A 15,809-nucleotide genomic window follows, 5' to 3' on the forward strand; every position below is an offset into this window, starting at 1 on the left:
AATCCGTAGTGCTCCAAAAGTAGATCTATTTTTTTTTTACATATTTTCAAATATAACAAAAAAAATGTATATAAAAGTTTTTTACACATTTTCAAATGTAAAAAAAAAAAAAGATGTACATTTTCTAAATACTTTCAAATGTTGAAAAAACGTATATACACGTTTGGACCGTTTAAGGGTTAATCCAAAAAAATGGTCAGAGCTTTTTTTTTTTCTCATTATGCACTGCGTGCTGCAGGATTTTTTTTTTATATGGTGCACACTGACCACATAGACCAATTCTCTTGTACAAGCGAGTGACCCATGTCCTCTCGCATGCTATTTCGTTACTTTTTAACAAGTCACTATAAACTAGCACCTTCCCGAAACTACTCAAGACAGCAAGAGTTACACCAATACATAAAGGTGGTGACCCTACAGATGTAAACAACTATAGGCCAATATCAAACTTACCATTGCTATCCAAAATCTTTGAGAAACTCGTGCACAGGAGACTGTATTCATTTATAACGGCACAAAACATACTTAACCCGTGCCAATTTGGTTTCAGGAAAAATAAAAGAACTAATGATGCAATCATAAAAATGCTAGATCTGCTTTACACAGCATTGGAAAATAAAGAATATCTACTAGGAATTTTTATTGACCTAAGAAAAGCTTTTGACACAGTAGACCACGGCATCCTACTCCACAAACTTGACCATTATGGTATAAGAGGCCATGCGCTTGCATATTTCAAATCCTACCTTACTAATAGATATCAGTATGTCACCATTAAAGACACAGCATCATCAACACGGCCACTTGATACTGGAGTTCCACAGGGAAGTGTCCTTGGACCCTTGCTCTTCCTCATTTACATCAATGATCTTCCAAACGTATCCCAACGCCTGAAACCCATTCTCTTTGCTGACGACACGACTTACGTCATCTCTCACCCTAATCTTGCCACCCTCAACACCATTGTTAATGAGGAGCTGCTCAAAATATCAACTTGGATGACAGCCAATAAACTTACACTTAACACAGACAAAACCTACTATATTATGTTTGGTAGCAGAGCAGGTGCTGCACAACTAAACATTAAGATTGACAGCACTCTAATTGCCAGACATAATGAGGGCAAATTCCTAGGCCTATACCTCGACAACAACCTGAATTTCAGCACCCATATCCAACACATATCAAAAAAAGTATCCAAAACAGTTGGGATCCTCTCCAAGATACGATACTATGTGCCGCAAAATGCCCTTCTCACACTATATCATTCACTCATTTATCCATACCTCACCTATGCTATTTGTGCTCGGGGTTCAACTGCAGCAATACACCTAAAGCCAATAATAACTCAACAAAAAGCTGCAGTAAGAATAATCACTAAATCCCATCCCTGGCAACAGCCCCCCCCCCCACTCTTCATATATCTAAACTTACTACTTGTTCAGAACATCCACACTTACTACTGTGCAACCTACATATACAGAACCTTAAATTCCAATATTAACCTTGACCTAAAATGCTTTCTTGATAGTTGTGACAGGACCCACAGGCATAACACCAGACAAAACATCTCTACAACATTCCCCGTGTCAGACTAAACCTTTACAAAAATTCAATGCATGTCAAAGGCCCTAAAATCTGGAACACCCTACCTGAAAACTCTAGAGCTGCAGACACATTCATCACCTTCAAAACTACCGTTAGAAAACATCTTATCTCCCTGATACACCCCGTCAACTAACTACATAAAAACCACCTGGTGGTTCACACTTACACTCACTCACTCACCCATTTGACTATAAGCACAGAAATACAGTGGACCCCCGCATAACGATTACCCCCGAATGTGACCAATTATGTAAGTGTATTTATGTAAGTGCGTTTGTACGTGTATGTTTGGGGGTCTGAAATGGACTAATCTACTTCACAATATTTCTTATGGGAACAAATTCGGTCAGTACTGGCACCTGAACATACTTCTGGAGTGAAAAAATATCGTTAACCGGGGGTCCACTGTATGTATCTTAATCTTAAAATAATGATTCCTAACTAGTCACAAGTTTGCCTGTGATACTCCAATATAAAATTTATGCATTGTGCCAAAACAAAAGCATTCACAGTGCTAAACTCACAAACTAGTATTTAGTCACTTAGTATTTAGTCAACTTACTCCACAATTTGTAATAATTTAGGGATACGAATTAATCTAAGTTTGTCCGAAATGCCTAGCCTGGCTAGGTGTTCTAGTGGCCCCCTCTGTAATTAGTATTTTATTATATGTAAACCACACAATAACCAAAATCTGTAAACCCCGCATTGTAATCCTAATAGAGAATAAACTTTGATTTGATTTGATTTGATTCTCTCATATGTGGGCCTACCAGCATTCTCCTGCTTGATCTGAAGCCGCTAGAATTTTTGAGTACATGTACGTCAAACACGGTGGCTCGTAAGACATATATATACAACCGAAACAGTCAAAGGGTTAAAAGGAGAAACTTTCATTTTTCCTTTTTGGCCACCCCTGCCTCTGTGGGATAAGGCCGGTTTGTTGAAAGAAAGAATTACGTACATATACTATACTCAAAAGAAAGCCACTTAATATGCAAAGTATTTTGGACAAACTAATCCTAAAACTTCTATAAGAACATAAGAAAGGAGGAACACTGCAGCAGGCCTGTTGGCCCATACTAGGCAGGTCCTTCACAATTCATCCCACTAACAAAACATTTGCCCAACCCAATTTTCAATGCTACTAGAAGAAATAAGCTCTGATGTGCAAGTCCCACTCAAATCCAACCCCTCTCACTCATGTACTTATCCAACCTAAATTTAAAACTACCCAAAGTCCTAGCCTCAATAACCCAACTACATAGACTGTTCCACTCATCAACTACCCTATTTCCAAACCAATACTTTCCTATGTCCTTTCTAAATCTAAACTTATCTAATTTAAATTCATTACTGTGGGTTCTCTTTTGGAGAGATATCCTCAAGACCTTATTAATATCACAACACAATTTTCGTTCTAGCATATAATTTTAGGCATTCTGTAGCAGTACAGTATGAGTAATTCATTCCAAATACAGTGGTACCTTGACATACAGTTTAATTCATTCTATGACCAAGCTCGTAACTCAATTTGCTCGTATGTCAAATCAATTTTCCTCACTGAAATTAATTGAAATGCCATTAATTCGTTCCAGCCCCCAAAAAGCCACCCCCAGGGCAGGAGAAAATACTGCAATATAATGCTAGTATCAACTTTATGGCTTATTTGTCTATCAGAATTGATCTAATATGACATAATAAACACTATAATTAGAATGAATAAAATAGGCCATAATATGGTGAGTGTCCAGGACCAGCCCGAGCATATAAAATCATTACTGCTCCTTCCTATAACGTATTCTTTAGTCCTGGGTAAGAGAAACCTGAGTTTTTGTGAGGCTAACTGCACTAGATCACTAGTTTCATAAGGAAAACACTGAAAAGCAATTGACTCATTTCACGAAGACCCCATTTATTATTGAAGTAAATGCAATAATATTGACAGGAATCACAAAAAAATGATTGCTCTACAATTGGCTTGTGGAATATTAAAAATATTCCAAATATTTTGGGATTTGTGTGAGAGTAAAGGGCAAGACATTTTGCAAATGCCAAAAACTTAGCAACTTTATTTTTTTGTAGAATAACTAAAGATAATTACACAATTACCTCCAGTAAGACCATCACACTAGCATTGTTTTATAAGCACCAAGTCCCAAAACCACCTTTCATTGTGCCATTTAGGCCGGGGTTCTTGCCAAATGTCATTATTAGTAATTATTTTTTTTTATTTGCGGCAGCGTATCTGAAGCTCACTCGTAGCTCGGATTTTGGCTCGGAACTCAAAACAAAAAATCAACCAAGCAACGGCTTGTAACTCAGAAAACTAGTAAGTTGGGGCACTCGTAAGTCAAGGTACCACTGTAAAAGGTGGTCGATATTTAAAAAAAAATGCAGTAAGAGTCGATTTGCTGTTGAAGAGGAACTAATGTTGAATACAATGAGATACATTGAAAATGACATATCGGACAATTGTAGATAGTTCGCATTAATTTATACAAGTTTAGTAAGATACACTTTATGGAGTGGCAGATTTATGGCAAATAGGAAGGTGTCTCTCTCATGTTATTACTACACACTAAGGTATATAGGAACGTACAATGCATCTTCCTCAATCGGTGGGAAGTGTTAGCCAAATGGATTTTGAAAACAAACCCTTCAAGCTATGCAGATACAGTGCTCCGGCAGCTGGTTCACTTGCTATCATTGATTATTTTGCACCTATCCTCATTTTACTATGTTAATTTTCTTATGAGTTACCAAGTAAAAATATCTAAGTACACGTAGTATACTGTAACTCTACAAGTTTTATTTCCTTTATTTTAAGTTAAGGTAAGTTAAACTGACTTAGGTTAATTTACATAAACATATAAAATAATATATTTAGCCATAAGCAAGCTAACTGAAAAAAGACTGAAATATGTCTGTCAATGCAGTGGCTGAGAATAACCTGGAAACATTGAAATTTGCAAGAGTATCACTTGGCCTGTAAAAATAGGTTGTTCATTCATCATAGTAAACTTTAACAAAGATATTATAAAATTTAAATCTAAGCTTTTGCATAATCTGTCAGTGATATTTAATACATCTGCATGAAGGCAGTACTATTTCATTTTTAGATTTTTACTTGAGACAGTAAAAGGAGGAGCATAATTTTATAGTAATGAAAGTTAAGGCACATCTAAGGAGTAATCTCATCTTGAAAATTTTGAAAATGTTCTACAAAACTTACCTTCTGTGTATAAGCCAGTGTTTCCTTAGTGTGCTTGAGGTCTTTAGTGCACGAAATGAGATCATCCAGGAGATGCTGGACAAGAGGCAGGGCATCAGGAGGGAGAGGCTCACGGTAACCCAGTTTGTCCAGGGTCACCCGCACCTCTTGGAGAACATCACCACCAGACATATTCTGGGACATGCTATTTGGAAAGAGACATGGGAAACAGAGACTGTTAATACAACACACACTTGTGTACATGTATCTGCTACTTTTACATTAAATGCAATTTGGAGAAAGATTTATGTAGTTTTTACCTTATAAAATACAGTGGACCCTCAGTTATCAGCCGTTCTGCTTATTGGCCAACTCAGTTATCGGCCGTTGTTTTGGCTTTCAGTTATCGGCCGTTATTCTGCTTATCAGCCATATTGGAAGCGTCCACCACCAGCCGCTCACGCGTTCCTGAGTCAGTGTGGCTGTCTCTGGGTGAGTGAGGAAACTTCTGCTCATTCATCCAAACATTTTGCTATACTCCATGGTTTTTGGTGGTTACTGATTAAGTGCAACTGCAAAATAAGTAACCATGAAGAACTTTCATCATTCATTCCATCACTGTCTTGCCAGAGGGGTGATTTACACTACAGTTTATAAAACTGCAACATTAACACCCTTCCTTCAGAGTGCAGACACTGTACAGTACTTCCCATCTCCAGGACTTAAGTCTGGCCTGCCGGTTTCCCTGAATCCCTTCACAAATGTTACTCTGCTCACACTCCAACAGTACATCAAGTATTAAAAACCATTTGTCTCCATTCACTCCTATCAAATATGCTCATGCATGTTTGCTGAAAGTCCAAGTCCCTCGCACACAAAACCTCCTTTACCCCCACCCTCCAACCTTTCCAATCCGACCCCTACCCCGCCTTCCCTCCACTACAGATTTATACACTCTCGAAGTCATACTGTTTTGTTCCATTCTCTCTACATGTTCGAACTACCTCAACAACCCCTCCTCAGCCCTCTAGACAACAGTTTTGGCAATCCCGCACCTCCTAACTTGAACATTAAAATGGTATAAAATACCGACAGATTGTTAGGTAAGACACATATGCAACAGTTAGGTATCTTTATTTCGAAACGTTTCGCCTACACAGTAGGCTTCTTCAGTCGAGTACAGAAAAGTTGATAGAAGCAGAAGATACTTGAAGACGATGTAATCAGTCCATCACCCTTAAAGTTTTGAGGTGGTCAGTCCCTCAGTCTGGAGAAGAGCATTGTTCCGTTGTCTGAAACAATATGAAGTTGAAGTGACAGGATGGAGCCTTTATATAGTGAGACGTAGGTTGCTTTGGGAGGGCAGGTCCCTCTCAAACCCAGCCGTTCTCACTAGTAGAGGTCGAAGTTGATGGTCTGTACCAAGATACCCTTGTGTTGCAGTGTCTGACAGAATGAACATTAAAATGGTATAAAATACCGACAGATTGTTAGGTAAGACACATATGCAACAGTTAGGTATCTTTATTTCGAAACGTTTCGCCTACACAGTAGGCTTCTTCAGTCGAGTACAGAAAAGTTGATAGAAGCAGAAGATACTTGAAGACGATGTAATCAGTCCATCACCCTTAAAGTTTTGAGGTGGTCAGTCCCTCAGTCTGGAGAAGAGCATTGTTCCGTTGTCTGAAACAATATGAAGTTGAAGTGACAGGATGGAGCCTTTATATAGTGAGACGTAGGTTGCTTTGGGAGGGCAGGTCCCTCTCAAACCCAGCCGTTCTCACTAGTAGAGGTCGAAGTTGATGGTCTGTACCAAGATACCCTTGTGTTGCAGTGTCTGACAGAATGAACATTAAAATGGTATAAAATACCGACAGATTGTTAGGTAAGACACATATGCAACAGTTAGGTATCTTTATTTCGAAACGTTTCGCCTACACAGTAGGCTTCTTCAGTCGAGTACAGAAAAGTTGATAGAAGCAGAAGATACTTGAAGACGATGTAATCAGTCCATCACCCTTAAAGTTTTGAGGTGGTCAGTCCCTCAGTCTGGAGAAGAGCATTGTTCCGTTGTCTGAAACAATATGAAGTTGAAGTGACAGGATGGAGCCTTTATATAGTGAGACGTAGGTTGCTTTGGGAGGGCAGGTCCCTCTCAAACCCAGCCGTTCTCACTAGTAGAGGTCGAAGTTGATGGTCTGTACCAAGATACCCTTGTGTTGCAGTGTCTGACAGAATGAACATTAAAATGGTATAAAATACCGACAGATTGTTAGGTAAGACACATATGCAACAGTTAGGTATCTTTATTTCGAGAGGGACCTGCCCTCCCAAAGCAACCTACGTCTCACTATATAAAGGCTCCATCCTGTCACTTCAACTTCATATTGTTTCAGACAACGGAACAATGCTCTTCTCCAGACTGAGGGACTGACCACCTCAAAACTTTAAGGGTGATGGACTGATTACATCGTCTTCAAGTATCTTCTGCTTCTATCAACTTTTCTGTACTCGACTGAAGAAGCCTACTGTGTAGGCGAAACGTTTCGAAATAAAGATACCTAACTGTTGCATATGTGTCTTACCTAACAATCTGTCGGTATTTTATACCATTTTAATGTTCATTCTGTCAGACACTGCAACACAAGGGTATCTTGGTACAGACCATCAACTTCGACCTCTACTAGTGAGAACGGCTGGGTTTGAGAGGGACCTGCCCTCCCAAAGCAACCTACGTCTCACTATATAAAGGCTCCATCCTGTCACTTCAACTTCATATTGTTTCAGACAACGGAACAATGCTCTTCTCCAGACTGAGGGACTGACCACCTCAAAACTTTAAGGGTGATGGACTGATTACATCGTCTTCAAGTATCTTCTGCTTCTATCAACTTTTCTGTACTCGACTGAAGAAGCCTACTGTGTAGGCGAAACGTTTCGAAATAAAGATACCTAACTGTTGCATATGTGTCTTACCTAACAATCTGTCGGTATTTTATACCATTTTAATGTTCATTCTGTCAGACACTGCAACACAAGGGTATCTTGGTACAGACCATCAACTTCGACCTCTACTAGTGAGAACGGCTGGGTTTGAGAGGGACCTGCCCTCCCAAAGCAACCTACGTCTCACTATATAAAGGCTCCATCCTGTCACTTCAACTTCATATTGTTTCAGACAACGGAACAATGCTCTTCTCCAGACTGAGGGACTGACCACCTCAAAACTTTAAGGGTGATGGACTGATTACATCGTCTTCAAGTATCTTCTGCTTCTATCAACTTTTCTGTACTCGACTGAAGAAGCCTACTGTGTAGGCGAAACGTTTCGAAATAAAGATACCTAACTGTTGCATATGTGTCTTACCTAACAATCTGTCGGTATTTTATACCATTTTAATGTTCATTCTGTCAGACACTGCAACACAAGGGTATCTTGGTACAGACCATCAACTTCGACCTCTACTAGTGAGAACGGCTGGGTTTGAGAGGGACCTGCCCTCCCAAAGCAACCTACGTCTCACTATATAAAGGCTCCATCCTGTCACTTCAACTTCATATTGTTTCAGACAACGGAACAATGCTCTTCTCCAGACTGAGGGACTGACCACCTCAAAACTTTAAGGGTGATGGACTGATTACATCGTCTTCAAGTATCTTCTGCTTCTATCAACTTTTCTGTACTCGACTGAAGAAGCCTACTGTGTAGGCGAAACGTTTCGAAATAAAGATACCTAACTGTTGCATATGTGTCTTACCTAACAATCTGTCGGTATTTTATACCATTTTAATGTTCATTCTGTCAGACACTGCAACACAAGGGTATCTTGGTACAGACCATCAACTTCGACCTCTACTAGTGAGAACGGCTGGGTTTGAGAGGGACCTGCCCTCCCAAAGCAACCTACGTCTCACTATATAAAGGCTCCATCCTGTCACTTCAACTTCATATTGTTTCAGACAACGGAACAATGCTCTTCTCCAGACTGAGGGACTGACCACCGCAAAACTTTAAGGGTGATGGACTGATTACATCGTCTTCAAGTATCTTCTGCTTCTATCAACTTTTCTGTACTCGACTGAAGAAGCCTACTGTGTAGGCGAAACGTTTCGAAATAAAGATACCTAACTGTTGCATATGTGTCTTACCTAACAATCTGTCGGTATTTTATACCATTTTAATGTTCATTCTGTCAGACACTGCAACACAAGGGTATCTTGGTACAGACCATCAACTTCGACCTCTACTAGTGAGAACGGCTGGGTTTGAGAGGGACCTGCCCTCCCAAAGCAACCTACGTCTCACTATATAAAGGCTCCATCCTGTCACTTCAACTTCATATTGTTTCAGACAACGGAACAATGCTCTTCTCCAGACTGAGGGACTGACCACCTCAAAACTTTAAGGGTGATGGACTGATTACATCGTCTTCAAGTATCTTCTGCTTCTATCAACTTTTCTGTACTCGACTGAAGAAGCCTACTGTGTAGGCGAAACGTTTCGAAATAAAGATACCTAACTGTTGCATATGTGTCTTACCTAACAATCTGTCGGTATTTTATACCATTTTAATGTTCATTCTGTCAGACACTGCAACACAAGGGTATCTTGGTACAGACCATCAACTTCGACCTCTACTAGTGAGAACGGCTGGGTTTGAGAGGGACCTGCCCTCCCAAAGCAACCTACGTCTCACTATATAAAGGCTCCATCCTGTCACTTCAACTTCATATTGTTTCAGACAACGGAACAATGCTCTTCTCCAGACTGAGGGACTGACCACCGCAAAACTTTAAGGGTGATGGACTGATTACATCGTCTTCAAGTATCTTCTGCTTCTATCAACTTTTCTGTACTCGACTGAAGAAGCCTACTGTGTAGGCGAAACGTTTCGAAATAAAGATACCTAACTGTTGCATATGTGTCACACCTCCTAACTTCCAAACTACAAATTCTCTGCATTATATTCACACCACACATTGCCCTCAGACATGACATCTTCACTGTCTCCAGCCTTCTCTTCACTGCAACATTCATCACCCATGCTTCACACCCATATAAGAGCGTTGGTAAAACTATACTCTCATACAGTCCCCTCTTTGCTTCCAAGGACAAAGTTCTTTGTGTCCACAGACTCCTAAGTGAACCGCTCACCGTATTCCCCTCATCAATTCTATGATTCACCTCATCTTTCATAGACCCATCTGCTGACACATCCACTCCCAAATATCTGAATACATTTACCTCTTCCATACTCTCTCCCTCCAATCTGATATCCAATCTTTTGTCACCTAATCTTTTTATCCTCATAACCTTACTCTTTCCTATATTCACTTTTAATTTTCTTCTTTTACATACCCTACCAAATTCATCCACCAACCTCTGCAACTTCTCTTCAGAATCTCCCAAGAGCAAAGTGTCATCAGCAAAAAGCAACTGTGACAACTCCCACTTTATGTTTCATTCTTTATCTTTTAACTCCACACCTCTTGCCAAGACCCTTGCATTCACTTCTCTTACAACCCCATCTATAAATATATTGAACAACCATGGTGACATCACACATCCTTGTCTAAGGCCTACTTTTACTGGGAAATAATCTCCCTCTTTCCTACATACTTTAACCTGAGCCTCACTATCTCGTAAAAACTCTTCACTGCTTTCAGTAACCTACCTCCTACACCATACACTTGCAACATCTGCCACATTGCCCCCCTATCCAACATGTCATACGCCTTTTCCAAATCCATAAATACCACAAAAACCTCTTTAGCCTTATCTAAATACTGTTCACCTATATGTTTCACTGTAAACACTTGGTCTACACACCCCCTACCTTTCCTAAAGCCTCCTTGTTCATCTGCTATCCTACTCTCCGTCTTACTCTTAATTCTTTCAATGATAACTCTACCATACACTTTACCAGGTATACTCAACAGACTTATCCTCCTAAAATTTTTGCAGTCTCTCTTGTCCCCTTTGCCTTTATACAAAGGAACTATGCACGCTCTCTGCCAATTCCTAGGTACCTTACCCTCTTCCATACATTTATTAAATAATAGCAACAATCGCTCCAAAACTATATCCCCACCTGCTTTTAACAAAACTGCGCAGCATAATCTAAATGAGACCTAACCAAAGATGTACAGAGTTGAAGAACAACCTGAGGACTTCTATTATTTATATTTCTTGCTATGAAACCAAGGATTCTGTTAGCTTTATTGCACACACTTATGCACTGTTGTCTTGGTTTCAGATTACTGCTAACCAGAACTCCTAAATCCTTTTCGCAATCTGTAATATTAAGATCTACATTATTTAGTTTGTCCAACATTTGGAACTTTGCATTTGTCTGTATTAAACTGCATCTGCCACTTCTCTGACCACTGCATCAGTCTATTCAAATCATCCTGGAGTGGTCTAATGTCCTCATTAGAATGAATTTGATGGCCTATTTTGGTGTCATCAGCAAATTTGCTTATGTCGCTATTTATTCCCTCATATGTCGTTTGTGTAGACTGTGAACAACAAGGGGCCCAACACTGACCCCTGTGGAATACCGCTTGTGACGTGCCCCCATTCTGATTTCTCCCCATTTATGCAAACTCTCTGCTGCCTATTTGTCAACCATGCCTCTACCCAGGAAAAAATTTCTCCTCCTATTCAGTATGCCTCAAGATTTCTCAACAGCCTCTGATGTGGAACTCTATCGAAAGCCTTACTGAAGTCCATATACATAATATCATATTCAACAACAATTGCCTTTATTACACTTCTAGTCAGGCTAAGACATTACTCAGTGCCAACCATAACATAACTGTATTCAATTTTAATGTCAGATCACTAAGCAAGCACTATGATGACCTTCAGGCACTACTGAATTCTCTAAATGTCAGTATGTCTACCATTACTCTCACTGAAACATGGCTAAAACATGATGTTACCAACATCTATTCCATACCTGGCTACACAGCCATACACAACTGTAGGTCAGATCAATTAGGAGATGGAACTAGAGTGTATAAATTCTACTTGCACAAGGGACGAGCATGGTGAATATACCTTTGCTAAATTTAAATCCAAAGACCTTACAAAACCTCTAACAGAGCAATTTATAGAGTTCCTCACTCCAACATTTACTCTTTTAGTGAAAAACTATGACACAATAACTAGCACTGAAATGAATAAACACCACCTAATACTTACACAGAACTTCAACATAAATCTCATCCAGGACCATGACCCACAAGTGACTGAATTCACAAACACTATGAACAGCTGCTTGCTTCTACCAACAATAACAAAACCTACAAGAATCATTGACACAAATGCCTCATTACTAGACCATATCTATATCCCTGTCAAAAGCAGGCATCATCCCAGATAACACCACTGACCACTATCCCATCTTTCTCATAACCAACTTGTGTAAAGTGCCCCAGGACACAACTAAGATCACATTCCGACTACACGACGAGTCATCTGTTAATAACTTCATTCAGCATTTAGTGACACCGACTGGCAAAATGAGCTAGCAGACAACTTAGATATTGATGAATGTGTAAATATATCTTTACAAAAAACTCAAAACCTCTATAACATGCATTGCCCAATAAAAACTAAGCAAATCACAGCAAAGAGACTAAACAGCCCCTGGCTTACAAACAGCATCCTCAACTCTATTGATAAAAAACATCTATACGAAAAGCAGTACAGAATGGGTCTAATAACAAAGGATCTCACAAAACGTTACTCATCAGTACTAACCAATCTAATAAGGAGGTTCAAAAACTGTATTATGAAAAAAGATTTCATGACATAAAAGGTGATATGAAAATGACCTGGAAAACCTTATCTGAAATTCTAGGATCAAAAAAGCTGTCACACAACAGAATTATTACCTTAACTAAACCAGACAAACCTTTCCTTCAGCCAACCGATACTGCCAACAAACTTTATGTCTTTTTCTCTACCATAGGAACAAAATTAGCAAGTAAAATCCCAATCACAAACATTCAACCAAAAGATTACCTCACTGGCAACTACCCAAATACCCTACTGAAATCTCGCTTATCATCAAAACACTAAAGAACAAGACAGGAGACCTAAATAACTTACCACCACTCGTGTATAAAAAAGCTTCTCATGTGTTGTCACCAATTATTGCAACTCTTTTTAACAAATTCATTGACTCTTCCACCTTCCCATCCATACTCAGGAAAGCAGGAGTCACCCCAATCCTCAAAGGAGGTGATCCAACTGAACTGAACAATTATAGGCCTATATCAAACCTGCTCTTACTATCTAAAATCTTCAAAAAATTAATTCACAAACAAGTCCACTCCTACCTCATATCCCACAACATACTCAACCCTTGTCAGTCTGGGTTCAGACCGAAAAAAAGTACTAATGATACTATTATATACAGTATATGCTTGAACTAATATATTCTGCACTCGAGAAAAATTAATTTCTCCTGGGGCTTTTCACAGACTTGCGAAAAGCTTTTGATACAGTTGACTATGACCTTTTTCACCAAAAACTCGAACATTATGGGGTCAGAGGACACTCTCTTGATTACCTAAAATCTTATCTTAACAACAGAACCCAATACATGTATGTATACACAAATGGAGCCAGCTCCACTACACAAGCTGTTCTTGTTGGAGTCCCACAGGGAAGCGTTCTTGGCCCACTTCTCTTTCTCATTTACATCAATGACTTGCTAAATACATCTTATTTCCTTAAACCCATTTTATTTTCAGATAACACAACTTACATCTTTTCTCGCCCAAACCCAACCATACTAAGAGACACAGTAAATGCTGAACTGCTAAAAATATCTACTTGGATGATTACCAACAAACTTACTCTCAATATATATAAAACCTACTTCATGCTTTTTGGAAACATATTGATAAATGGTTCACCTATTTCGAGACAGGCAGAGGGCAAACTTCTAGGTCTCCACCTTGACTGCAGTCTCAAATTTCAAACACACATACAGCAAAATTTCCAAGAAAGTCTCCAAAACAATAGGCATTCTTTCAAAGATACAGTACTATGTACCCCAATCAGCTCTTCTAGCTTTGTACCACTCTCTCATTTACTCTTACCTCACCTATGGTATTTGTGCATGGGGCTCAACCATAGCAAATCACCTTAAGCCTTTAATAACCCAGCAAAAAGCTGAAGTGCAGTTGATTACTAACTCCTGCATTAGACAACTTAACTTGCTAAATATACAAAACATCCACACTTATTATTGTGCCTACTGCATACACAGAACACTATACTCTAATGTAAACCCTCCACTCAAACTCCTCCTGATAATTTTAACAGAACACACAACCATATCAGAAACAGATCACTCTTCGATATCCCTCGTGTTCATCTCTCCCTATGCAAAAATGCTATGCACGTAAAAGGCCCAAAGATCTGGAATTCATTGCCAGAACATACTAAAGGACCCCTGTCTGCAAATCAGTTTAAGGCCCTAATAAGAAATCACCTCATCACCTAAAATTAACCAGACAAACTGTACCTAATCACTACCAGTTTCACAAAAGCTACTCACATTGTGTTGATGAATGCTCAACCACTTACTACTTCCAAATTAGGATGTCTATTTTTTCATTGTTTTTAATAGTAGTAGATTGTAATACAGTACATCATAATGTAAATTGTTCCATTGTAATACCAAATTTCATTGTTTTAAATAGTACTAAACTGTAATATATCATATTGTAAATTGTTTTAAATTGTTACATTGTAATACTGTAATCTTTATTAATTCAATAGTGTAGTAAGTCTCTACTAGACTTATCAAAACCATGTAGCATTACCTGATAGAATATACAATTCTACTGTACTCACTGTAACTCATCTAATGACCATATTAACTATGTATTATTTGAAGATTGAGACACTTATGCAACATATGGGAATCTGTTGCATAAGTGTCTCAATCTTCAACTTGTCGGTTTTCCAAACCATTCATCACTATGTATTATTTCCTTACTAATCTTAAGTTAATCTTTAAGTTTGCCCAAAATGCTCTGCATAAAAAGGGGCTTTTGGCATGTACACCCAACTATTATAGTCCTCTGTACAACCATGTACTGTAATTTGTCAAAATAAACATCTTTATCTTTAATACCATGATCTACCTCCTCAAATACCTTAGTGAAGAAAGTTAGTAAATTCGTAAGACAGAAAAGCTCCTTTGTAAAACCGTGCTGAATTCATTAATCAATTTATGCTATTTCAAGGTGGCTATGAATTGTCTTGGCAATTATTGATTCCATAAATTTACCAACTATGGAAGTAAGGCTTATTGGTCTATAATTCGAAGCTAAGGACCTGTCACCTGCCTTGTAAATAGGTATTACATTTGCCATTTTCCACCTGTCGGGCACTATGCCAGTTTGTAGTGATATATTGAAAAGATTAGCCAAAGGTATGCTAAGTTCCTCTTTACCTTCCTTTAAAACCCTTGCAAACAGTTCATCAGGGCCTGGGGATTTGTTAGGTTTTAATTTCTCTATTTGTCTGAGGACCTTGTCACTAGTTACCCTAATCGTGCATAGTTTATTATCGTCCTGTTCTACATAATTTATTTCTGGAATTTCACTAGTATCTTCCTTGCATGACATCTCAGGGCCTACACATCTCAAATACATAACCCAGCTCCCCAGCAGTGGGCCGCATGCCCAGAATGCTGCAGGCATTATCTCTCTGGATTGCAACACTGAGTTTCTGAAAGAGGAAGCTGGTTGCTCTGGTGTCCTGGGTTTCTGCGATGAGTTTTTCACCTAATTCTTTGAGGAATTTTAGAGCACACTTGCCCCATGATTCGAGGGTCTCTGACCCTACTGAGACAAAGTTATAGCATGGGGCCAGCCCTCTGTATGTGTTGATCATCAACACATACAGCTTCAGAATAATACATAAGTACATGTATGTATATGTATGGATATGGATGTA

The 15,809-nt window shown here is 39.0% G+C and overlaps 1 protein-coding gene across 4 annotated transcripts in view; it reads right to left on the bottom strand.

Moving 5' to 3' along the window:
• Positions 1 to 15,809, bottom strand: part of LOC128698719 (centrosomal protein of 135 kDa) — a 385,751-nt gene that overhangs the window by 368,231 nt on the left and 1,711 nt on the right. For 2 of the 4 annotated variants that reach the window (XM_070097740.1, XM_070097742.1), the window contains exons 2-3: positions 5,143 to 5,394; positions 4,844 to 5,027 (exon numbers count right to left, since the gene is read on the bottom strand). In XM_070097740.1, coding sequence (XP_069953841.1) covers positions 4,844 to 5,026 — 183 coding nt within the window. In that variant the 5' untranslated portion in view covers position 5,027; positions 5,143 to 5,394. The remainder of the gene's footprint in view (positions 1 to 4,843; positions 5,028 to 5,142; positions 5,395 to 15,809) is intronic. The other 2 variants (XM_070097743.1, XM_070097744.1) reach the window with 2 other exon arrangements.

Source organism: Cherax quadricarinatus, chromosome 59 (assembly GCF_038502225.1).
Source record: "Cherax quadricarinatus isolate ZL_2023a chromosome 59, ASM3850222v1, whole genome shotgun sequence".
NCBI lineage: Eukaryota > Metazoa > Arthropoda > Malacostraca > Decapoda > Parastacidae > Cherax > Cherax quadricarinatus.